This window comes from Martes martes (genome assembly GCF_963455335.1).
Source record: "Martes martes genome assembly, chromosome: 16".
NCBI classification, from domain to species: Eukaryota; Metazoa; Chordata; class Mammalia; order Carnivora; family Mustelidae; genus Martes; species Martes martes.
The window spans coordinates 30,341,452-30,367,939 of NC_137904.1; the positions used below are offsets into that span (position 1 = coordinate 30,341,452).

Consider the following 26,488-nt stretch of genomic DNA (forward strand, 5'->3'; position numbering starts at 1 on the left):
AAGCCAAGTGAGAGCCCCATGGCTGCTGCTGCTACTTTTCATTATCAGCATGATCACTTCTCTTTGCTTTACTCCCCATCACCTGCACAAATGGACGGGGCTGGTTCATATAGGTAAAGTAGTGAGTGTTCATCCCTGTCTACCCTGAGTCTGCATCAGTTTATCAGTATTACATTTTTTAAAAAAGATTTTATTTATTTATTTGAGAGAGAGAGAGCATGAGAGAGGGGAGGTCAGAGGAAGAAGCAGACTCCCTGCCAAGCAGGGAGCCCAATTTGGGACTCGATCCTGGGACTCCAGGATCCTGACCTAAGCCAAAGGCAGTCGCCCAACTGACTGAGCTACCCAGGCACCCAGTATTACATTCTTAACCAAAGCCCTTTACGTTGGTGTGTGGGACATTTGATTTTTTAAGGATCAATATTTATGGACAGGTTGAACCACCTATGTTTTCAGTTATGAGCTTAATCTAATCCCATTAAATAATTACAATCTTTAATCCCATTAAACAATTATACTGAGATACTCAAGTTCTTAAAAGAAGTTAGCTGAGAGTACAGTTTATAAAAATGGGGTATTTTTACTCTCATTTCCTCCTTTCCTTGCTCCTTTTTCACTGTATACATACCCCTTTTCATTATTTGTTGTCTCACATGTAAGAGTCTGTTGCTAAATTTTTAAAAATGAGCTAACATTTATTATTAAGGTTCTTGGCTAATAAGCACTCTGTATGTATTATTTCATTTACTCTTCTTAACAATTCTGTCAGGTAGTAATTATTCCAGTTTTAGCCGTTAGGAGACAGAGACTCAGAGAGGTTAAGTAACTTGCCCAAGGGCACAAAGTTAGTCATTGGCAGAGCCAGATTTAAAACCAGATCTGAATGACCAAAGCCACTGTCTTAACCACTATACTTCCTTAACCGCTGTGTCTTCCTTGGTGCCAGATGATGTGACCCCAGTTTTGGTAATAGAGGAACACTGGTCCAAAGTGATGTTACCACAGAGGAGTCATAGAATTTTAAGAATGGAAGGGTATATGGAAGTCATCAGACCTCATGTAAAACAAAAGTCCTGTGTGTCTGAGTTCTTTCTATTTGTTTCATACAATGCCCTGAGTAGTAAGAGTTAGTACCAGTAATAATATCCTCTGTGTATTTGTTGTGGGGGAAGGTAGTCATCTTCAGAAAAAAATTGATTTATGGGAGGAGATGAAGGCAGAAAGAGGCGGTCTGTGGAATCTTGTACTTGGAGGATCTCTGCTTTTTCATGTACTGTGTTTGATTTGATGACATCTGTGATTTACTTCAAAATAATACAGGAGGAGGGAAGTAGATGTGGATGGGGCAGAATTGGCCATGGTTAGATGGTTGTTGGCTTGTGCCATGGATGCTTGGGTTTTATTATATTTTTTTTTCTATTTTGGTGTATGTTCAAAATTCTCCATAATAAAATGTTTTTAAAATTTTATTTGAAAGCACTGTTTTCATGAGTTTGTAGTGATTAGATTATGTATATGTTTTCTTATCCAAAACTCTCTTGGGTGTTTTAGTCAAAAGAAGCACTTTTTTCCCCCTAGCATTTTTTCCCTCTTAGAATGTCCTTCAATTCTTTTTCTGATTATTTGTTAAAGAAAGAACTCAGCGTTGCCAGTGCTGAAGGTGAAGTGAACTGTCAGCTGCCTACATGGCTGCAGTCTTGGGATAATTTATCTAATTTCTCTTATGAGTACCTTCTCTTTGACATTATTTTTGAACTCAAAGACTTGCTTGCATTGTTCTTGTTAGTAAAAAAATCGCTAGGATGTACTTAGTAATTGGAGTCAGCTGCACTTAAGACTGTTCCGCCAGACTGTTATTTTAGCCTTCACTAGTAGAGTTTTTAACACCAGTTTGACCTTACTTTGAAACATTCTCAAAATACCATACTTTAATATCGATTTATATACTTTCGTATTAAAGAAGGGCAGGGTCCCTGGAGGAAAAGTAATGAACTCTTACTTCCCACAACTATAGGAATAAAGGTAGATTTTGATTTTGCTTTTTAAAGAAAAGACGGGAAAGAGTTTGGGTTAAGTTTTCCTTTGGTCAGGTATAATTATTGTAAATGTATTCTAAAATATGCAAGTCACGAAAGATAGGGTGCTGGCCAATTAGAGGCACTGATTCCCACAGCCTGTGTGCCTTCCTACCGCTTGAGGATAAAGGCTGGTTGAGTTTGTTTCTGACTGGTAAATAATAAATGCCCATAACATCGTGTCAATTATATTTTAGACAAGAAAAGCTCAAATTTTCTAAAATTTTTCTAAAAATAAGTTCTAAGTTTTTATTCATTCTAGAGTGGGGCTGTTTCCTGATTCCTTTCTTCTCTTTACTGATTTGCCCTTGTCCTTATGTTTTGGCCATCGGTAAACTCCCATCTAGTAGAATGTCAGAGGCAGTAAAGTAGAAGGGTAGTTATTCCTTTTTTTTAAAGCAGATTGAAGGGGTTCTAGTATTCTCAGGACTTCAGTTCTTTCTCTGAAGACACATCCATCAGCAACTCCATATAAGGCAACTGGACTCCTTCCCACCTCTTCTGAGCCTCTTTACGCTTATGTCTAGATACCATAATAGATCCAATGCCTATGAAGACCTGGAACATTTCAGACAATAACTCAGACTTGTTTTCTTGTGCTATATTTAGTAACTGAGCGATTGTTTTATAATGAAATATCTCTCCATGCACTCTACATCTTAGCAATGCGAAACCCTCAGGAGGCATCCAATAAGCAATCCTTTTTAAGTTTAAAATGTTGGCTGCTTTATCTGTTACCTATCTAAAATGTTTGGCCCAGTATTTTTCACGAAAATAACAGGATTCGGGAAAGATTAGATTTTTCTAACATTGACCCTCCATAGCTAAAAAAAACCCCAAACTCTTTAACAGCACAGCATTTCTCTGCCCAGTTCTCGGGAGCTTAAGTTCTTGAGCATTTACGGCTGCCTTAATTAACCCTTTATTTTCTTCTCCACATCAGCGGTTGGAATTGTTTTTGAGTGGCTGAGGAAACTAGAGGTTAAAGATAATTTCTTAGTAAGTTGATTTACATCAAAGAATTACTTCATGTAGATTAACTGAAATTAGGATACTGGTAAGATTTCCAGACCAGGATCATTACAGGATTTTGAGTAGGCCCTGAGTGACAAATTGCTCGAAACCTGTTTGGCTCGCCACCACAAGGTTTAAAACGTAAAAGTATAAAAGTGTTTAAATTTTTCTTTCTATTTCCTTATCAGAAATATTCATTTAGACCATAACAACTGTTAGAACAAGATAACAACTCCAGGCCAGCTGTCAAATGTTTACCATTATCAAAACTCTCCCTGGAGGGAGATGCAACTTTGGCTCGCCTCACCGGCAGTAATTTAATTTTTCCTTCATTCTGACTCGGAAATGGCAGCATTTTTCAAAGCTTCCTCCCACTGATGGCTGAAATTTTCCTTGTGAAATGATTTCCACCAGTCTTGAATCTTTCTTGTTTCTGCCGTCTTCACCTTTGCTGATGGTTCTGCAACTCATCACCAGCTATGCAAACTGACAGTTCACATCCTGGGGCAGCAGCAGGGGCTGGCCTGCAGAAAGGAGCAGCCTGACCAAATTTACGCTCACAAGATCTCTTAATTCACAAAAGCATTTGCTCTAGTTCCTGTTCTCTGCTGCAGGGGCTATGGAGAGGGAGTGGGGGATGGGGCAGGACCATTGGGAGAATGTTCTGAAGAGAAGAGAGGCTCTCTTCACACTCTACTGAGTACACAGACTTTGGAGATGAAAAACAGACGGAGAGAGGCATTTCCAACCATCTTGCTGATCTGTGCGGGAGTTCATTGAACTGTACAGCCTAGCACCAGACCCTTGTGTCATTTAATGTTTCTTTTTAAAATTGTGCTTAAATGTTCAGCACAAATGTCCCTCCCCCTTTTACTTAAGTTGACAAAGGATAAAAAAAAAGAAAGAAAGAAAAAAGCCAAATATTGCGATGAGAATGACCAGAAATCGCTTTCCTCTCTGGAGAGTTCTGTTTAATATGAAAGTTGTCTTAACAAGAGTGGACAGAGGAAGTTTGAGGTTTGATTTGAACTTCATGTACATGACATATTTCATTTTTCCCTTCTCTCACAAATTTCAGCCCAGGCCACTTGTTTGCAAAAAAAAAAACACCAAACCATCCCTGGCTGCTTCGAAGATACCCCAGGAATTTGAGCTTGCCTTTTATCTTCTTCTTGGTGGAGACATATTTTTGTCCCTTTCCTTGCAGTGCCTTCAAGTCCTTTGCAGAGGACTCATCCCTCTGCGTCCAGTCTACCCCAGGCAGGCAGCTGGCACGTTACTGTTCCGTAGCGCAAGGACACTTACGTGCTTGTGTACCAATTTGGGTCAGTCTCAAAATTGGTTTCAAACACAGATTCTTTAAAATGACTGACCTCTTAGGAGTATTTCTACCCACTCCCTCCCCCAGATGTGTAAAGTGACCTAATCAAATTGGTAGGTTGTTTTCATGGCTTTGAAAATAAGACTATAATTAAGGTAAAAAATGACAGAATCCTGGGGGCGTCTGGATGGCTCAGCGGGTTGGGTGTCCAACTCTTGGTTTCAGCTGAGGTCATGATCTCAGGGTTGTGAGATCAAGCCCCACATAGGACTCTGTGCCTGGCATGGAGCCTGCTTAGGATTCTCTCTACCCCCTCCCTCGACCCCTCCCCCATTAAAAAAGCAAAAATAAAAACAAAAAACAAAACACTACAGAATCCCGAGCTAGAAAGGCGGATTTGAATTCTAGGCTTTGCTCTTCCAAACAGACTTTGTTTCTTTCCTTGTGACCCTCACAGTCAGAGCAAAAGGATGGGATTATGGATGAGAACAAAATCAAGTCCCTAATTTGGATCCCACTGATGCAGGATGTGTGACTATGCTCAATTGTTGCTGATCTTTGAACTAACTGTGAGTAAAGTTTGTTATGCAAGTGGTATTTTAAATCGTATTTCAGAGGAGACCATTCACTTACTGAAGAAAATGAAAGCATTTCAAACACCTCGATATATGCAGCTAGTTGTATACAGTGTTCCTAATTGCAGGTGTTTCTTCCTTCAAAGTAGCCCTAACAGACTTCTGCCACTCAACAAGTATTCTTCTTAAGTATAACTCACCTATTCCCTTGTTTGAGACTGGCCATTTCTCTAATTGTCTGAGTTAGAGGTATTTTTATGTTCTCAACGCTTTGGGAGTACACACTTAAGGAGCTTAGAAGTTGGTTGGGGATGCAAATAGCAATACAGGGTAGTACTCTGATAAATTCCAGAAGCATTAGAAAAAGTAAATGCTATAGGAATTTTAGACCAGTAGAGAGATTATTTGGAAGGTTTGGAAAACAACACTTATGCATATATGTAAACACATGGGAGTCTTTTGTTTTTTATTTCCAGAGCTAAGTATATTGTTTGCGGCATAAAATATTTACTTGGTATCTGTGAAACCTCCATCAGTTTGGTGTGGTAGTTCTTCTTATAATACCTCCCTTTTATTGGGTATTTATTATTACCAGACATTTTGAGTTTGACACTGTTCCAAACTCTGTTTCAAACAGAGTGTAAAACATCAGAATCTCCGATGGCTGAGTTTAAGCGGTGGGACAATGGCAAGTGACTTGTGTTTCAGGTTGTTCCCACTACTGCAGTCCATGTCACTGCTGCAGAAATGTAGGCTTGGCGTTGCCAAACCTTCCATTTAGTCAAGAGAGACAGGAAATTCACATTTTTTATGGATATTTCCTGATTTTAAAAATAGTATAGGCCAAGTAAAAGTTTGTGACTTTAACATTATATACTCAACCTCATTTTATTCTCACAACATCCCAGCAAAATAGGCATAATTATTTATACTCGCCCCCCTTCAGCACAGCTAATATGTAGCAAAAGTGGAGCTCTACCCTGGGTCTGTCTCCAAAAGCTACAGCGCTACTCTGCTCTTTGCTGTCTTCTGTAGAGTCACCGGGGGTGGTGCTGGTGATAGTTTTTTGGCAGTTTTGGTGATAGTTAAAGCCAAGCCCTTATCAAAATGATCACATCAGGTCGTACTCTACCAAAGTCTCATCTTCCAGAGAACAGTTACTCCTTGCCTTTGGCAGGGTGTGGGATTAACGATAACATGAAGGTGTTGGCGACTGTGATTATCAAACAAAAGCGGTTTCCTGGGGCACCTGGGTGGCTCATTGGGTTGAAGCCTCTGCCTTCGGCTCCAGTCATGATCCCAGGATCCTGGAATCGAGCCCCGCATCGGGCTCTCTGCTCAGCTGCGAGCCTGCTTCCTCCTCTCTCTCTGCCTGCCTCTCTGCCTGCTTGTGATCTTTGTCTGTCAAATAAATAAATAAATAAATAAAATTTAAAAAAAAAAAAAAGGCAGTTTCCTTTGCTGTGGATTTATTATTTCAACCTCATGGTACTTCTAGAAAAGCTACACAAATAATGCTAAATCGTATGTAGAGTTCGTCATGTTTCATAAAGAGTGCCAAAAGTATTAGTGGCAATTTTACAAGGCCTGACCTTGCCAGAGAGAGAGGAGAAATCATTAGTTCTCAGGATCTACTAAATATTTAAGCACTTTTGTTAAAATTCTAAATGAACTTTATGGCCTGAAGGAGTTAACACACCTCCACAAACCTGCTTTCTGCTGGTAGGATCAGGCCCATTATTATTATTATATACAGCTGTAAAAAGCTGGTTACATAGCATAAATTGCATTGAAACACTTAGGCCACAAGATTACTCAAGAAGAATTGTATTGCTTGTTCAGTCATATATTTTGATCTTTATTGCTAGTAGTTTATTCTCATGAGAGTTGGGGATTAGCCTTGCTTTTAATGTAAAAAGTGTATCTATAAGGGTAAAAATATAAAATGAAAATAGATTTTTAATGGCAACTTTGGTTCTTAGCATTAATTTTACATGCATTTTTCATTCTGAACTTTTAAACAGTTTTGAGAAACATATGAGAGATTTGTGAACAGGGGCAAGAGAGGGTCAAATGTATCAAATCCTTGGATTCCAGCAAATGTAGGATTTGTGGAAGAGCAGAGAAGCACACATGTGTTGAGAATGTAAATTAAAATAAAACCTCACTCGGTGGAGACTTTGAGAAGCGAGTGTGCCACGTTACGGCCGTCTGAGGCGTTTATCTTCTTAATAAATTAACCAAATATTAAAATAAACATTAATTTTATCAGTCTGCATTTTTTCCTCTCTGGATGAAAGTGTTTCAGGAAAAATCATAAAAGAATCTATGGTAGCTCAGAGAGGTTAAACTCAACAGTTGTTTTCTTTGAAGTCCCTGGCCATGAGGTTAATTGCCAAAACTGCTTGTGGAAAAGGTGGTAACAATTTAACAAGACTGTACAACTGCAGAGACGTAGATGAATATCAGGTGTTTGCAGATGTTTTTTCCTAACAGGAAAGGGGGTGGGGAGCAGAGGAGGAAAAGAATGAGAAACAGGGGAAGAGAGAGGCCTGAATAAAGTCCCAACTAAACAGCCAATAATTCTTTGTTTGCTTAGCCAATCATCCTGTAATTGGCCAGGAGGTTAATAGGAGTCTATTGATTGGTCAGGAGGAGTGCTTACTGTGGCTGTTTTTACAGTATGCTCCCAGACAGAAGGCTGCAATTACTGGAGCTCTCATTCCCACTCTTTAGGGCCATTGCTGCTCTGATTTATGAAACCTGATCAGGTTGTTGTTGGCAGTTTATGTTTTAAGTGTTGCCTTCTGGGTCTTTGCTGCTTATGGGTCAGTGTGCTATTTCTCATCATTTATTGTGGTCATTTGAATAGGTAAGCTTATTTATGACTTATTGAAGTAGGAATACATTAAAAATAATAACCACCACCCACATGGACTAGAAAGTGGCAACAGTCAGACCCGATGTGTGATAGAGCCCTACCTGCTCTAGAAATAGACTTGCGGCTACCGGCAGAGTGTTTATAGTTGTTCCAGAAATCGGCAGTCTTTTATCTGCCTTCAACAGATTTGTTTCTCATCTCCTTGTAATTTACAGTAGTTGATTACCCTTGGATTTGCTTTTGTAAGACTCCTAATAGTTAGATTGGGTCTCTGGTATTTTAGAGTTAAGGAAACTGAGGCCTTCCTTAAAATGTCTTAAGCCATTGAGGCGCCTTCTGGAGCTTGCGACGGGGCTCTTCTGTCTTAACCCACTCTGACCTGGTCCTGACCTGAGCATTACTAATAAGGTACTTACTTCATCATTTCATTTCTCACTGGCTACACTTGACTATAAATCCTTCTGTAACTCAAGATCTTGGTTTCCCACCCTTGCTCAAGCCCTCTTTTGTAGTTCAGAGTTCCCTGGGAGCCCAGGTGAAGGGAAGTAAATCTCTACTGATGATAAGGCCCTCGAGCCACAGAATTCTGTGTAGCCACATCCAGACCACTGGATTTCACCTCCACTTCCAGCTTGTCACTGAAGGATGTGGTGACCACAATGACCACTGCCTACCACTTACTTCCTCTCATTTCTTCTGCTTCTTTAATTTCACTGCTGCTACTTTAAAAAAAAAAAAAATTAAGGACTTCTGCAGCTCCTCTCATTGCTTCGAAAGCTCCCCGTCGTTCAGCCCCCACGTTTTGAATGATTGCTGCTTTCCAGACACCCATACCAGTACCGCAGATGCGGCGATGGGGACAACAGCTGGCAGCTGGGGCACTGTGCGCCCCCGCGGACATAGTGCACGGTCCTGAGCCTGCCTGATTTTCTCTAAGAAGTGTGGCAGGCACCCACCCCCACAAAGGGACACAACACAGCACAGGAAGGGCAAGGATCCTCTCTGTCTGCCCACAGAAAGCGGTGTCACGACAGGAAGCAGAGCGGCGATGGTGGGTAGACCAGGTCGATTTTTCCAAGAAAAGGTTAACTCAACCAAGAAGATAGCGCTGAGGTTTGAATGTGTTGAGCCTAACAACAGATCTCAGAGGATGTTGGCTAGTAAGAGATGCGAACACTTTAAGCTGGGAGGAGATAAGAGGAAGGGCCAGACATCAGGTTGGTTTGTTTTTTTAAGATTTATTTTTATTTTTTTTAGAGAGAGAGCGCATGTAAGTGGGGGGGAGGGGCAGAGGGAGAGAAACCCAAGCAGACTCCCTGCTGACCATGGAGGTGGGCACAGGGCTCGATCCCAGAACCCCGAGATCATGACCTGAGCCAAAACCAAGAGTCAGATGCTTAACTGACTGAACCAACACACACCCCCAGACATCCAGTTCTAAGCTGCATGTTTCATTTTGTTATGAAGAGGATGAGATCTTTAGGGTATGTTTAAAATCATAAAAGACCACAACTATCCCAATACTGCAAATTCCTGGTCATTTTCCTTTTGGAAAGAAAGGTGCCCTCTCATTTGGTGAGTATACTTCCTTCTACAAAGCAGTGAAACGTAAGCTTGCCCTGTCCCACCTGAGGCAAGGGCTCTACAGACAGCCTCAGAGAGACTTTTTTTTTTCTCTACAAGGGAACCACTTGTTAGTAAACTGTTGTTATTTGTGCTGTATGGACATTGCAGGAGAGGTTTCCATTCCTTCTTATTTAAGAAATGTTCTTCTATCATCCTATTTTAACTCAGTTTTTCTCACCCTCCCAAGTTCATTAGAGCTCAGAAGAACCTGGATGGGTTTCTCACCTGTCAATTGTACACGGAACCCTCTTTCTCTTCCTGTTACTTCTGCAAATATGAGTGGCCTTTGCCTCACCCCCACTCATTACCTCACTTTAGAAGTCTCTTCTGATTGTGATTACATCTTTTATGAGAGTCTATTCAAGTGTTCTGACTAACCTGTTGTTACCATAATGTTATGATATAGGAGAGTGTTAATCTGACCTGTCTCTGTGGTAATCATGGTTCAAGTAAAGCAAAATGTTAGTAGCTAAAGCTCTCGTAGGGCAGTCTACCACTGGTCACTAGACTTCGAGAATATCACTCCTGCCTTTCTTCATTCCTATGTAGGCAACATTACCTTTTCTCTCTGTCCATTTGCCGTGTTACTGTTTTTACTGTGAATATCAGAGGGAAAGCAATGCCTATGTGCTTAAAAGATCCGACTTCTCCAAACACCCAAAGTAATGTGACCTCTACCATTTACTTAATTTGGAATTCATAAGAGAAAATAGCTTGGTACTTTTAGACAGACTGCATGTTTTTTATCCTTTTACCTTAATCAAAAAATTTCAGAGCCACAGAGCAGGTCCCTGAAATGCATTCTCTCCACCATTGTATGCCTGTAGAATCCTTGTATTGATTTTTTTGTTTTCTTGTTTTTTGCTAAGCTTCACTGTTTGCATCTTATCAACTTTTATATCAAAACTCAACAGCATTTCTAAGATTTCTTTAGTAAACATGTTCGAACTTCTGTCTTCCCATTTGGGAGTAGAGTCTGCTACTCTTTTCCAAAGGACTTAAAAAACAACCACCACCATCAACAAATTTGAACAATCCACGTTCTGAAACGAACCAGTTTAAGGGGTTATTGTTTTAATGTCCTTTTCTCATTGATAATGAAATTATGAGAAAGGAAAATGGATGGACAATAATTCATTCTTTTAGAGATGGGAAGCAAGGACTGAGTAAGGAAGCTTGGTGTTTGTTCATTCCCTAGGACCACTTGGTTCTCTTTAAGAACCTTTCTTTTAGATATTTGTCACATTGCCTTCCTTCACTTTTGTTTTGAGCCAGCCATGCCCTTCGTTGGATGAGCATGTGTAAAAAGGGAAGGAAAGAGGGAAGGATGGAAGGAAGAAAGGAAGGAAGGACTAACGTAATACAGCAAGCAGAGACTGTGAACTAAGAGTCAGGACAAATACAATATTTGGAGATATAACTATTTTTAAAACTTTGGGTCTGACTCAGTCATGACACATTCACCTTTTTGGGAAAACTCAGGGAAATTTTTTGGCGAAATTCTGAGATTCTGTTTTCGTAGTTCCGGGACAGCACTGCCCACTACAGACTTTTCACATTCTTGAGAACTAAAACATGACTTTGGTTAATCACTGGAATATTTATTACTTAATGTGTTCAGTGTAGTAAAAAAGGAATACAATTTATTGTGAATAAAGGTACTGGCACTAAATATAATCTCATTTTTTAAAAAAAGATTTTATTTATTTATTTGACAGAAATCACAAGTAGGCAAAGAGGCAGGCAGAGAGAGAGGCGGAAGCAGACTCCCTGCTGAGCAGAGAGCGGGATTCAGGCTCCATCCCAGAACCCTGGGGTCATGACCTGAGCTGAAGGCAGAGGCTTTAACCCACTGAGCCACCCAAGTGCTCCTTATATTCTCATTTTTTTAAAGGTAAATTTGAAGTATTCCTTTGAATGCAACTTTTTTTTTTTTTTTTTTTGGCTTGCAAAAGACAAAAGTCACTTCGGAAATGTGTTCCTGTCTGCATTTTTACTTGAAATGGTCTTTTGAGTATGAAAATGTGACCAATAAACAAAATGGAATTTTTAATGAGACATTTCAGGCTTCATGGAAGGTTTGTGTGTGGTTCACTAGTGTGAGATGACCTCAACGAGCTCCTTTTTACTATGCAGTGAAAAAAAAAAGTGTAAGAAACGAACACATGATAAAATTGTTTCAACATCCTAGAGCATGGATTCAAATAACTTTGACAGAGTAAAAAATTAGTCAACATAGTTTGATATGAATTCTGGTAAAAGTTATTGGAGACACATAGTAGTGGGCCAACCAGATTGATTCTTTACAGGAAAAAATAAATGTATTCTGAGCATTCGGTGGCATCAGAAAATATTTGTGCTTTATTCTTTGTGATTTCTTGCTTTATCAGCAGAAGGGAACATTTGTGCTCAAAAATGGATAATTCACACTCTAATCTTGTCTTTTTCTGTTTAATCAAACTTAAATTATAGGTTAATAAGTGTGGTGGCAAAAAATATATATATATATAATACGGAGAAAGTGTAGTACCTAACTTGAATCTTATTTAAATTTGCCACCCAATGCGGAGTTTTTACACGTGTCTAGGGCCAAACTCCTCTGGTACTTGTCAATAAGCAAAAGGAAAATATTGGCTTTCAAATACCAGGCATTTGGTGAACCGGCGACAGTCATATAAGCGAGAATGTTCAAATGACTTCAGCTCTTTCCAGCTTCATTATGTCAGGCTGGCAGATCGCGTATGGCATTATGGAAATCAGCAAATGAAAACCATATTGATCAGCATTGAGAACAAATGTAAAAAAGGTGGTCTCGAGGAGGAGTCGAGGAGAAGAATGCTTTCCTGGTCAACCTGATAGGCCCTTGTTAAGGCCTTTTAATCATTTATTAACATAACCCTCCTTCTTCCCTTTCCACTCAGATTACCTCAGCCACAGAGCATCCTGCTCCATTTATCTTTTAATGTTTCCTTTATTTAATTTATTTTTAAGCTCTAAGTTATACTCTTATTTCAGAATTGAGTTTTACTTTTCATGGGATTGTTTTAAGTGACTTAAATGACTTTTCCCAACAAGCTCACCAGGCATTCAAAGGAAGAAACGCATTTGCTGAGATTCACCTATCAGCAAATAATTTACTTGGTATGCACCACAACCAAAAGCAGGGAGACGGAGAGAGACAGTCAGCCAGACACATTAAAAAAAGAAAGAGAGAGAGTGTAAACTCTGAGTTGTTCCTAAACCTAATTCTCTAGTTAAGGTTTGGGTCAGTGTTTCCATTTTGAAGCCTTTTTTTCAGGATTTGGAATTTAGCCTGGTAAAATTACTTTATGTCTAAAACCGAGATCTGTCACCTTTCCTTTCCTTCTTCACTCCGTGATTTCAGTAGAAAGCTGCAGCTTGCTTTTATCGTGTTGCTTTGGAAGGAAAATGAGAGCAGTGTTTGGTCTGCGTCAGTGAGAAGAGAAACAGAAGTCTGTGTTTGTGGGGGGATTTGGTTCCCCGGGAGTTTCCTCACCTGAAGCACACCTTGGGGTTTTGAAGGTTTGCTGTTTTCCCTAAATCAGGTTCAGACCTAGGTTTGAACAGGCTTCTCCTCTGCCTCCCCCCGCCTCCTCTCACCACTCCAGCTCCTGCCTCCCCTTCCATTTTTATGTCCAGACTCATCATTCAGTAAGAAATTTTAAAAATGTTTTCTTCTTATGGAACCATGTCCTTTTATAGTTGATGAGTAACCCGTGAACGTGATTCCTCAGAATGCTGATTGGCATATGACAATAATCGTTTCTTCCCTGCTTCGCAGCATAAATCCCTCCTAAAGAAGATTCACACACACACCAGAGAAACCTGGGCTGTGGGTAGAAGTTAATGCCCCGAAGCTGCTGTATCTGGAACAGCCCTGTGATGGGCTCTTCCCCAAGTTATTTAGCTAATTGACAACATCGAATATTTGCCATTTCTTCCGCTTTTGAAACCACCTTTAAAAAAAAAAAAAACCTCTTCAACATGAGACAACTGAGGTTCACTTTTCCTGTGAATTTAGCATTGAATTCTGAAATAGGTATTCATAAACAAACAAAAAACCCAAGAAGTATGGTTAATCTCTGGGTGCTGCGGGTGATCAAATCATTGAACTTTCTTTTTGCTACGGACTTCTTGTCTGTGGCCGTGAAGGCATGAGTATTTTCATCTTCGCTTTCCTGTTTCATTTGCTCCTCCCTTCCCCCCATGCATTTTGAGGGACTATCCCTGATTGATTTGGATATCAAAAGATGCACAACGTGTAGATCTAATTTATCTAAGTAGAATCGGGAATTTTATTTTGGGTCTCCCTTGGGACCCCAGAGATACATTCAATAATATATTTGCAAAATCCATGTCTAAAATCTATTTTTCTCCTTCTTGCATACTCATTGATTTCTAAGTGCTTTTCCTCGTAGCCTCCCATTACTATCCCCCTTTCCTTTCTGGGCTCTACATCAAACAGTGTAGGAATTACAGCAGGAGTGCTATCTGTGGAAGACTTGCTCTCCTCGTTTTTGCAGAAGAGCAGAACATTAAACAGTGAGTGGACGATGCAGAAATGCTCTCCCTCTCCAGCTCTTTTTTTCTCCTTCCCTCCCTCTCTCCCTCCCTCGTTTTTCCACTCTTCCCTCTCCTTCTCTTCCTCTCTTTCTCTCGCTCTCCCCATTCCCAATGGGAGTGTTGTTTATAGAGCATTATAATTTATAACTGAAGAGAGTGGATTTAATTTCAGTGGAGAGGCTCGCCAGCAGGGCGCCAGCCTGCAATCATATGAATCAGCAAGCTGCAAACTCTATTGAATGGAAAGTATTATCGCTGGCCACAAACGGACACTGTTTCTCCTAAACAACTCCCTTGGTGCAGGAAGACCTTGTCTTCATTCATCTATTTTACATATCTACTTCTGTTTTAATTTTGCCATTTCCTAAAAGTGTTTTCTCCTTAGATTGCAACTTTTCTCTAACTACCTTATTTCCTGACCCAACATTGGAAACTGCTATTGTCTAATTCTGGCTGATGGGATATTTCTTCTATCTCCATCCTTAACCATGTATGACTTTAGTTTTCCCTTTGCTTCTCCTTCCTGCAAGTCTTTTTTTTTTTTTTTCCATGGGAGCTGTTAAACATACAAACAAGACTATGATGAACCATTAGCATTAATATCGTACAATGCTAGCCAATTTTAATCACGTAAAGTTTTATTTGATCATGGATATTTTGTTTATACTTGGATATTTTTTCTATATCCATGGAAAGGTTTATTTTCCTGTCCTTCAAATCTGGGAGATGATTTCTTACTCTTTACATGACCCATCAAATCTCTTGTAATGTTAGGACTGTACCTTATGCCAAGTTTTTCAAGTGTTTCAGGCATTTTTTTAGAAAGAGTGCTAGAATATGTGCATGGCTTTTTGTGGTTGGTATTTGTTTTAGTCCAGCATCGGCCGCTTTCGTGTAGTTAAGCTAAATCTGAGTCATTTTAAAAATCAAGTTAGACATACAAAGCTGGTACCTTTTTCAAAAGTATTTTACTGAATTCATGTAGCTGTTACAATTGGTAATGTTTAGTAGTGAATCTTTAACTGACATATTAGACAGATTGTGTTAATATTGCCTCAGATATCAGGCTCTCTTTATCTAGACTTTTGAATAATTTCCACACTCTTCTCCTAACAACGAAATTCAAGTTACACAGATAGCCAGTTGACTGATAACTGTTATTTGCTTAAAGGGAGAGAGGGGTAGTACGTGAGGCAGTAGGGAAGCTCTAGTAAAGGAATTCTGTTTAGACATCAGTGGAAAAGCCAGGCTAGTCTGACTACACTTGTTTAACATAAGGAGCTTCTATATTTGAAAGATACAAAAAAATACAAAAGTTAGCAAATAACCAAATTGCTAAACAGAATTGCTAAAAGCTCAGAAATTTGATAGGAAGTTCACATGTTGTATTGTCAGAAATGTATTTATTTTCTTACGTGCGTATATAGGGAGAAATTATTTATATATCAGCTTGTGTATTTTCTTGACACAATTTAACATCAACAAATCAAAATATATGTAACCATAATTTTTCTCATTTAAAGCACAAACTTATGAATCCATATGTATTCGTAAATCTTCTCCTTTAGAGCCTGAGAATAGAGTTATAGTCTTCACTGTCTCTGCTACGAATTTTTTTTGCCTTTGACTACTCAGTAAGAATTACACATAGGAACAGAAAATCAATATGTTTACTTCTGCTTATTTTCAAAATTGAATGTTGCTGTGGTTTAATATCAGAGAAGGTATACCCAGGGTCAGCTTAAAGAGGTTTCGTTTCGTTTACTTTTAAATTCCTTGTGGCGGGAGCTGTTAGCTCTAGCAACAATTAATTATCAACACAAGTAAAATGTCCTATCACAGCGTTTTTATTCCAAGAAGTAGTATGTGAAATGAGAAAGAAGATCGTGAGGTGATTGCAGGTGAATGTCTTTCTAAATCCTTTTATTCCTGACTGAACACCAGTCGGTAAGCCTGACTCATGGTATGTGGATTTTTATTGAATTAGGATTAGAAAAAGTTCATGCAGCTCTGTAATGAGTATCTTTAGATAGAAATCTTGTGTATTTTTAACATCCTTGAGGATGTGGGAGAGCTGTAGTGAAGTGCACACATTTCAGTAAGTCCGCAGTGACTCAACAATAGTGAAAAGGCCCTTGGCTTCATAGTTTCTTTTCAGAGGCAGGGAGAGGGAGGGCCTTTGTCTTTTCACTTGAGTGCTGTGGGCTTAGTTATTGTGTTTGGGGTTTTTTTTTGGGGGGGGGGTATTTTTACCTACAAGATGTCCCCCTCTTTACTTACCATCAGGTAATGTAAGCTTAAAGACAATCACAGGATTATTGTGCCTTATACTCTGATGAGTTCCTGTTTTTAAAAAAAATTCGAACATGAGAACTCTCAAAACCCAGCCCTAGAACAGGTAAATTCTGTTTGCCTATTATGTGGAGAGGATCCGTTTCTTTAAATTTGAACCATGGTAAATTAATTGCTTTGCAAATTTTCTGAAAGTGAAGTAGAAGAGAAAATTAGTAGTTATCTTTGATTTTTATTTAAATCAAAGATTTATTTTGAAATTAGAATCCTCTATAAATGCATCTGTCTGAAATCATTATAGGCAACTACATTAAAAAATATAAAATGAGTGCAGGGAAGTATGGTTCACTAAAAAGTTGCTTTTTTGGTCAAAAGCAGGGTGGTTGGGTTGGTTTTTTGTATTGTTTATTTTTACAATTATTGCACCATATTATAGTAACCTGACTTCTTAACCTATCTGATTCCTTGATCAGAAAAATTTTACAAAATAGTCTGAGTGAATTTTTAAACTGTTGCTGGGTGACATTGAAGAAGGCCCTATCCAGGTCTTATAGAGAATATGTTGCATTTACAGAATAGCTATTGGCTTTCTTGACTGTTCATATGCAGAGTTTCCAAGTGTTGCCTTAATAAAATGCGTTTGGGCGTGGAAGCCGACATTTATGTTTCTCTCCCTGTAACTCTGCTGCTGGACCCGTGTGCTTGGCCGTCTTAGCAAAGCTTAAAGTCAGCTGCATCTGTGTGAGCCAACTCTGCTTTGACGGAGAGCAACTGAGTACACCATTTGTTTTCTTTTCTAAATATCACAAAACTTTTATTTCTTATTCATGAGGGCTTTTTTTTTTAATTGCCTTGGGCCAAGGGTTTACTTTTCTAACATCTATATTTCCAAAATGTAAAAAAAAGGTCATGGCCTTATTACCAATTGTAGTGGATAACGCTGTGGTCTTGCTAGTTAAAACTGTGACCTTGGTGGGGGCGGGGGGGGGGGTTTGGGGGGAAAGGGGTTAGCAGGGGTTGGGGGGGAAGGCCCTACTTGGTGGCTGCTTTCCTCACATTTTGGAACTTTGATGTGTTCCTGCAACTGATATAAGTGCAGGGGTGTTCAGGGTGAGGCAGCCGGCTGGCAGCAACAGATTAAAATATTTCTGACCCACAAAAGTAACCAAATGCCCATATTTCTTCATTTAACATAATTAATACCTTGTATTTCCATTGACTTTGATAAAGTGGCCTTCCTCCTCCCACCCCATCCCCCTTCCCTCTGTCAACTTGAGGAAGACTGTAAGAGATCTATAGTTAAAATACTCTACAGATGATGAAGGATAGCATGTCTGAAAAAAGCTAACATCAAAAGTCTCAATTAGGTTGCTGCCTAGCAGGAAGCTTATAACCACATTAAAATGGAAAAGTTATTTCATTTTTAGTATACTGTATTTCAGCAACAAGGGTTGCAATCGAAGGGCAATATGAAACATTTTGGTGTGGCTGCCAAGTAAATCCACATTTGGTTATAAATGTGTAATTACAGGAAATATATTAAAAGTGTTAAACATCTCTTATCAAATATTGTTAAGGAGGAATTTGGTGCCTTTGGAATTTAGAAAAAGCCTGGGATGGATTTCGGTCATGTTACAAGGTCTACTTGTTATATTTAATTTAAAGCAGTTGTCCTGATTTCATTATCACAGAGCACACTGTTTTTCAATTTATTCGTTGAAAGGCAGAGACAGAAGACAGAATATGCTGGTAGGTCTAGGCAATATTTGATCCATCATGTGATTTTTATCAGTGCCCTTTTTTTTTTTTTTTAACATTTTATACCTCAGCGTACACATTTCTGGGTGAAAAGACAGACAATGCCTTTATTTTGAACCACCTAAGCAAGGGTTGAGCAAGCCATCTGGAAAGGTGATGTCAGCTGAGGGCAAGGGTGGTTGCTGGTTGAGGGTAGTCATCTACCCTTTCCCCCCAACACTCACACCAGCCTCCGCAAATCCAGTTTCATGGTGCCTGAGTTGCTGTCTGGTTGGTTGAACTCATTCTCTTCAGCTGATATTTAACTAGTAGCTTGTACTGGAAAAGTATCAGTACTGCCTTCCTTGGCCTTTATAAACACCATTGCTAGACAAAGCTGAACAGCACTGATCTGCTATGAGGGACAGAATTCAATTATATTACTCTCTCAGAGGGGGAAAAAAACACATATTTGATGCCATGACTAAATTGGATTTCTTCTAAGAAACCTTGAATCTGTGTATAATAGATAAATGTAGAGCTGATTTATAGTTACCTGCTGAATGTAGATGTGGTTGCTAGAATATATAGTTTAGTCTGTATGCGGGTGGTTTTACTACCCCAAATGATATGTATGTATGTATGTATTTATGTTTGTATGTATGTGTATTTATATATGCTGGTGCTGTACATTTTTTAAAAGTAAAAACTACACATCTGTTATTGGAAAGTCTCCTGGGTAAGCAGACAGTGTCTGCAATGTCGCCATTCTTACAGGTGTGTGTATGGTTCATGTAAGCAGGGGAGGCCCCATGAAGATTAATGGGATGGGGGTAGATTAGGTAGAGAATCATCTCTTGAGGGAGGACTCACAGTGGAATTGCAGAAGTGCTCTTGACCCCTGGGTTTCTTTTTATTTCCAACAAATAGAGGTTTTATCTGCATTTGTGTCCACAGAAAGGGAATTTTCTCCTATTATATGGCTACAGATGAAGGGCAGATACACACCCCATATTTTGTTTGGAGAGGTCCTGACAGAATGCCTCACTATCTTTTTCTGTGCTACAGTCTGTTGTACAGCAGCTAAGACCAAGATGATCCCAGGAATAAACCTTATTGGTATGGTTCACTGATTTTTTTGGACTCTGCATTTATTTTAGCAGACTTCTCTGATAGTTTTTTGCAGTTTTCAGCTTTTTGTTGTTGAAAACAAAAATAATAAGTAAACCAGCTCAGGGATATATTCTCATTCTGAAACTGATTCCATGTCATAGTGCCCTCCTTGGGGAGGAGCTGTATCTCTGGCCAAGGCTGGAACCTGAGGAACCACTCCTGGTGGAATATAAGAAAGAACAGGGTATTGTTTACATCCTTAATGTTCCTGCCTTTTCTTCCTACAGGAGACATTCAAGAGGACCATCATAGTGTTAGAACTTTTTCCTTAAGAAAATTACATATGTATCTTGTTCAAGTTTCGTGTACAGTTCTGTAAGTTTAGTCTTACATTGTGAAAGAACAGGGCAATGTTCTATTCACATTCAGTTAGTAAATGAACCCCTATTTGTGTGATGTGATAGTGAATACCTAGAGTGAATTTGCTGTAGAATGAGTAGATGTTGCTCCCATCATATGAGCAAAGCACTACAGCACACATGGTAGATATTACTGAATAACACATTTCTTCTACACTAAAAGTTAGGGGGTCAACTCTTTTTAAGTAACAGGAGATAGAATAATTTCTTTTTTCTCACTCTTTCAGCAAGATATTTTAGTTTTGAAAGAATAGCCACAGAACCTTATTCCAATGCAGAGCTGCCTAGATTCATTATTTAGTTTAAAGGTTTTATTCCAGAGTGTCTTCTGGAATATAGTTTAAGAAATGGTAATGTACCATGTGTCCAGGAGTCAAAGAAACAAAACAACAAAGCTAAGTTTTATGACCATATTGTTAAGCACTGTAATCAATGATAAGGACTCTGCTTGTTTTATTTTTGGAGACCTCGATAATGGGAAATTTATAAAACCCTTAACAGAAGATAATGAAAGTACCATGAAATCACCTGTATAGTGATTCTGAAACAGTGACATGATAGTGAACTTGTCTTCTAAATCATCAAAAAAAATATTATGTTCAGTATAGTTTTTGTCATAATTTTCCAGTTCCTTATAACTTTTATCCACATAGATAAAAAAGTAATTTACATATTCATTAGTAAGAATGTTCTGTTAACCCCAACATGTTTTCTCTTGTTTGGACTACTTCTATGATCTGTTTTGAGAATTCTAAACCAAAGAGACCCTACTATAGGCACTCAGATTGAAAGGTGACAGTCCTTAGCTGGTTCTCCATACAATATCTGTCCAGGAATCAGGGTGCTCAGCAGGCCCACCTGGGAGAACACATGCCATGCCAGTTTCTACCCACTAGATTCTTACTCCTTAGATGGCCTTTTCTTTCCCTATAGTTTCTTCAGTTACTCGATATGTTTCAAAAGAAGCCCTGTTAGGGCCCAGAGTACTTAAATTAGAGACTTTTCCTCAAAGGAAATCCTGGGATCCAAAGAAATCAGTACAGTCACATGTAAGAACACAGATGCACTGGAGAAAGTAAGTTACCTGTACTGGCCACCATTACCGAGGTGAGGCCCACCTACTTTAGTGGTGTCATGCACTCTGAGTGCAACACGTGATTTTTTGAAACATTATTCTAATTTATAGAGAACTCTTCATTTACACTGCCTGAATTAATTCTTGAAAGAACCCAGGCAGGAATTAGTACTTCATATCATATCGGTGATTTTAAATGGAGGTTTAGTGAGGTGAAGGAATTTCAGCCTGATAACCAAGTGTTAGAGCTGGGAGTCGAATGGAAATTTTGTAAAGGCAAATATTGTCTTTCCACCCTGGGACACTGCCTGATTCTTTGTGATGGTAATGATCATGGCAAAAGCAAGTAATTGCTCCTTGGGCCTCTCAGTGAACAAAGGACATGAAGTCTCTGGTAAGTTTTCCCCTATGATTGCTGATTTAGGAGATGCCCCTGCTCAGTTGGTTTTCATTCTTGCAAAACAAAACACCCTTCCTGGGAGCTCCTTTTGGCAGGTTAACAACAAGCAGAAGCCTTGAATTCTTCTGTGTCATATTTTTGTCCTGTAAACTCAGTTATATAACTGATGGCTTCATCAGTCTTCCCTTCCAACTATGTACTTCTAGTTAAAAGGCAATTTGCAGTGGGGCCTCAGGATGGGAATTTGCAGCCCAAGGAGCATTTTCTTGTTTTGTGAAGTAGGTAGATATTTATTGAATCTTTATTGTGTTCTTAGCATGTGGGAGATGAGAAAATTTTGTTCCTTTCTCCATTCAAGGCACTTCAGTTGGGAAAGATGAGGCATAAATGAATTTGAATTACTTAAAAGATGCAGAAATACCACAAGGCATTATATGATCCATTGCGAAATTAATGACACAGATAATAAATGCTTTGCATTCAGGGAAAGGAGAATCATCATCTTAGAACTGTAGCATTGAGAGGATGCTTATCAAGTCCTAACACCTTAAGAGAAGGTAAAATTCAGCAAGATGGGTATACAGGCTTAAATTTATATAACAAGATATTGCCATATCTAGAATTCCACTCTCCCTGATCTGTAATCATTTAGATTTTTGAGAGAGAAATGAAATCTCAGCACTGGTATCTTTAAGCTTCTGACAGGTAGCTTTAAAGCAGCTATCCATTGAGTACCCTGGTGGGCCGTGGGCCGTGGGCATGAAGTCCTAGGTACTGTACTAAAGAAAAGGCCCCTGACATAAGTAGTTTGCAATCAAATGGGGTAGAAATATTTCCAGCTAACTGGGTTACAAGATAAACTTACACAAATACTACACAAGAGCCTTATATATATGGAGTGCTATGGGCTCCCAGAGGTAAGGGGGGAAATCCTGTTAATGGGACTACGGCTTCTTGTAGGGGTTATGTCTGAATTGGTGGTAATTTTTGGAAGGGCATTCTGTGCAAAGAGAAATGCTGTGATTTACTTTCTGTTGTTTAGTGCTTACACAATAAATTCCTGTTTTCCTTTATTCTTTCTAATATCATCTGTTCCCCCTGCTGTTTTTCACCGTCTTAGCCGCTCCTAATGGGGTTTTGCCTTGCTAAAATCTACTTTATTAAAAAATTGAAGTATAGTTGACATGCAATGTTATATTAGTTTCAGGTGTGCAACATAGTGGTTTGACAATTCTGTACATTACTCAGTGATCCCCATGGTAAGTGTAGTTATCATCTGTCACCATACAACGTTATTCCAGTATTGTTGACTGTATTCCCTATGCTATACTTTCTGTGAGTTGATAACTGGATGTTTGTACCTCTTAATCCCCTTCACCTATTTCACCCATCCCCCCCACTCACTTCCCTTCTGGCAACTACCAGTATCCCCTGTATTTAAGGGTCTGTTTGAAAAACCTACTTTTTTATATTTGCTGTAACTAGAGGTTTACTCTCTCTCCTCTTTGGTACAAGATGGCACTGCTCATCTCCTGATTCTAGAAATAATTTGATTTCTCCATTGACTTTTATCATTCATAGGAAACAAGTGAAATTTATACCCATTGACAAAATTTAGCATTAGCTCATTATTTCATTGGCTGTGTCAAGCTTGACTTTTCTTTTCTCTGATCTATCTTCCTTTTTCTGTCTTTCATTTCTCTAACTCTAGGCTTTTTTTTTTTTTTTTCCTATCCCTCCACAGTTTTCCCATGTAACTTCTACAGTCCAGAAGATCTTTTTGATGATTCTTAGACACCAACTCCATATCTATTTACACCTGTTACGTGGAGCTGTCTTGTCCCTGGAGCCTTTTCTGTTTCTCTCTTCTACATATTATATTTAGGATGTAATTACCACGCTGCAAAAATGGTTTGATATCATTTTGTTTTGTTTTGTTTTGTTTTGTTTTAAAAGCATTCAAGTAAACATTTATTTTGAACAGCAATTTTGAATCATTAATGACTGCATGGAGATTAGGTCATAATTTTCTCACCTTGTTCAAATATTTATCTCTAATTTTTCTCCTATCAAAGTCTAGAATTCCAAAGTGTCTTTCTTCAGTAATTTAATTAGGCCACAAGTTTGAGGCTTAATGATGGATCAAAAAATGTATGATATGCTTGAGAGATCAAGACAGCAAATTGATTACTGTTGTAGCAAAGGTTGGCAAATGTGGGAGAGGGAGCAGGTACTGCCCTGTGCTGCAGGATCTGAGTCAATGATCAAGGTCAGCCTCAGTTCATTAACTTCCTCTGAGGGCTTATAGTCATTGTAAATATGGCTTCTCATACCTTATATTGTAATTACAATATAGTACAGTTTTGAAATGACTTATGTTCACTTCAGTAATGCCATAGAGTGATATAGGATGTTGAAAGGTATACAGTAGTGTAAGCTAACTTCTAGTCATTTTGCCTAGTTTTCTAGTGCCTGCAAATAGAAAATCTCACCCCTCAAGATGTGTGTGTTAATAAATGTGTCCTCATCCACGGACACATCACACAGGGTCCTGTTCTAAACCTAATTATCTAAAAAGGTCATCTGTTTTAAGGACCAGAATGCAAGGATTCTCATTGTGCTCTCAGCTAATACGTTATTAAAAGTTGGAATGTATTTCATGCTAATTTTTAAGACCTTACAATCAAGACACGTATTTTCTCAATAATTCTAATAACCATTTCATTCCTGTGTTTAGACAATACCATAGGTTGTTTTGACCATAAAGTGCAAAAAAAACAAAACAAAAACAAAAACTTTTAACTGACTTTTTAAATATTTCATGTGAAGCAAAATGGTAAATCCCTTTAAACTGAACAGTTTTTATGAAATCCAGAATGAAGATAACATTTTGTGTGTCCAGTCCTTTGTATAATAACTTGGTTTGGGGTTCTGCATGTGGCTAAGCTAACTGTACTATGAGACAGGATTCTTTTGTGTAGAGATTTCTTAGTGTACTTTATAGAAATTCTCAACATCAACCTCCATAAGTATACACAAAATCAGAAAAACTAGTATATTTTTTCATTTGTTATACGGATGTTAAAGACCATTTGAGAAGCAGAGAGTGGTATTGGTGATAAGATTATGAATTGGCGTTTTTTGAAGTTAAGGATATTTGTGGATATTGGATAATTTTTTACTAATGTCGTTTAAAATAGATTATGTTCCTTTCAATTTCTGTAAGTTAATTTTAATAAAGGTGAAATAATTAACATTCATTTTCTGAGTATTAATTGGATACTCCCTACATCGAATTTTACAAGGCCTTCAATGAATGGAGGTACCAGACTTACCTTTCCACCTGAAACAGACTGGACAATTACATGATACAGTGGCTTTCAAGATACTGGATATCAGGTAGTTAAAGACAGTGATCCCCAAGAGATGGAAAACAAATGAAGTGAGTCTCACAATTATACTGGCTCATTGCCAATACATATTCTAGGGATGGATAGATCTAGGTGGGGCACAGCAGTCTCTCTGAGTAGAAGAAATGAGCTGGGAGTTTGGGGAGGTCAAGGTGTATGTTATGCACAGGGCAGAGTACCAGAGAGCTACACAGAGAGAGCTACACAGAGAGAAAACTCTAAAAATCTGCAGAGATCTCTAGCCTTTAGCTGAGTCCTGCTTGACACATGAGGAAGCTACCCAAGGCCCAGGAAGGAACCACCTAAAACGGGAATAATTCACTGGAACTCACACAGGGCTGCAAAGAAGTTTCTGTTCTCACCAGCCACAGTGAGAAGTCTTATCATCTATAGGCAAATGGGGAGAATACTCAGAAGGGTTTTTGTCTCCACAGTGGGGCAGAATTTTTCCTATAGCATTTTCCTAGACTGTTCTAAGCCTGCCTAACAAAGCTTAAAAGCACATCATAATCAAATTGCTTAGAGCCAGTGATAAAGAGAAAAACATTGTAAGCTTTTTATACTATATATGACGTGTTATAATATTCCTTAAGGGCAAACTTTGATAAGTACAAATATATGATATAAACCCTAAAGTAACCACTGGAGTACCAAGGGTTTATGTAGCTGATAAGGCAACAAATGAGATAAAAGGAATCATAAAAATATTCAATCCAAAAGAAGAGAGAGAAAGAAAAAAAAAAAGGAAACAAAAACCATATGGGCAAATAGAAAACATATAGCAATATAGTTGATTTAAAACAAAACCTCATTAAGTATAAGTGGCCTAATACCCAATTAAAAGACATAAATTATGAGCTTGGATAAAAAAGGAAGATTCCACTGTATGCTACCTATAAGAAACCCACTTAAATATAAAGATATAAATAGGATAAAAGTAAAGGTGTGGAAGTAACAATATACTATGTTAACACTAATCAAAAGAAAACAGCAAAGTTTCTATTAATAGACAAAGTAGACTCCAAAAGAAAGAATATTAGTACAGAATAAGGGAATATTCATAGTACAAGGGTGTTAATTTATGAAGAGGATCTATCAATTCTAAATATTTATGTGCCTCATTACAAGAGCTTTAAAACCTATGAAACGAAAATGAACTGTAAGCAAAATTAGGCAAACACAGAATTATAGTTGGAGATTTCAATATCCCTGTCTCAATAATTGAGAGAGGGATAGACAGACATGGAAGAACATGGAAGACTTGAGTAACACTAATGGCCAACTTAGTCTAATTGATATCTATCTCTATATAGGTATATGTCTCTTTCACCACCACCAGCTGAACCACCTTCTTTTCAAGGCATACAGAATATTTACTATGATAACCCATATTCTGGACCATAAAGCAAGCCTCAATACATTTAAAGAATTTAAATCATACAAAGTATGTTCTCTGACCACAATTCAGTAAGTTAGAAATCAATAACCATACAATATTTGGAAGTACATTCAAATATTTGGAAACTAACACTTCTAAACTAATGGGTCTAAGAAGAAATTTAAAAATTAGAAATTATTTTGAACTGGGTGAAAATTAAGACACAGCATATCAGAATTTGTGGGATGTACTAAAGCAGTACTTAGAGGAAAATGTATAACACTAAATGGCTATGTTAGGAAATAAGAAAGATCTCAACTCAATCATCTCAGTTCCCATCTTGATAAACTAGAATAAGGATCAAAGTGTAAGTCAAATAAATAAAAACAGAAAAACAATAGAGAAAATCAATTAAGTCTAATTTCTTAGTTTTTACACTGAAAGTATGGTACATAACAGAAAAATTGATAATTTGAACATCAAAATTAAGAACCTCAGTTCTTATAATGATACTGTTAAATGGAATGCCACATATGAGGAGAAAATATTAATGAAAGCCATACATTAGGAGAAAATATTTTCAAATCA

At 38.3% G+C, this 26,488-nt stretch overlaps 1 protein-coding gene across 5 annotated transcripts in view; it reads left to right on the forward strand.

Annotated features, from left to right (window-relative positions):
- The window catches only part of BCAS3 (BCAS3 microtubule associated cell migration factor), a 581,171-nt gene that overhangs the window by 368,137 nt on the left and 186,546 nt on the right, over positions 1–26,488 (forward strand). Inside the window, exon 24 of one of the 5 annotated variants that reach the window (XM_080825317.1) lies at positions 22,857–24,371. The exons of the other annotated variants lie outside the window; for them this stretch is intronic. Coding sequence (XP_080681443.1) covers positions 22,857–22,906 — 50 coding nt within the window. The 3' untranslated portion in view covers positions 22,907–24,371. Of the gene's footprint in view, positions 1–22,856; positions 24,372–26,488 lie in introns of those variants that run through there. 5 annotated transcript variants of the gene reach the window in all.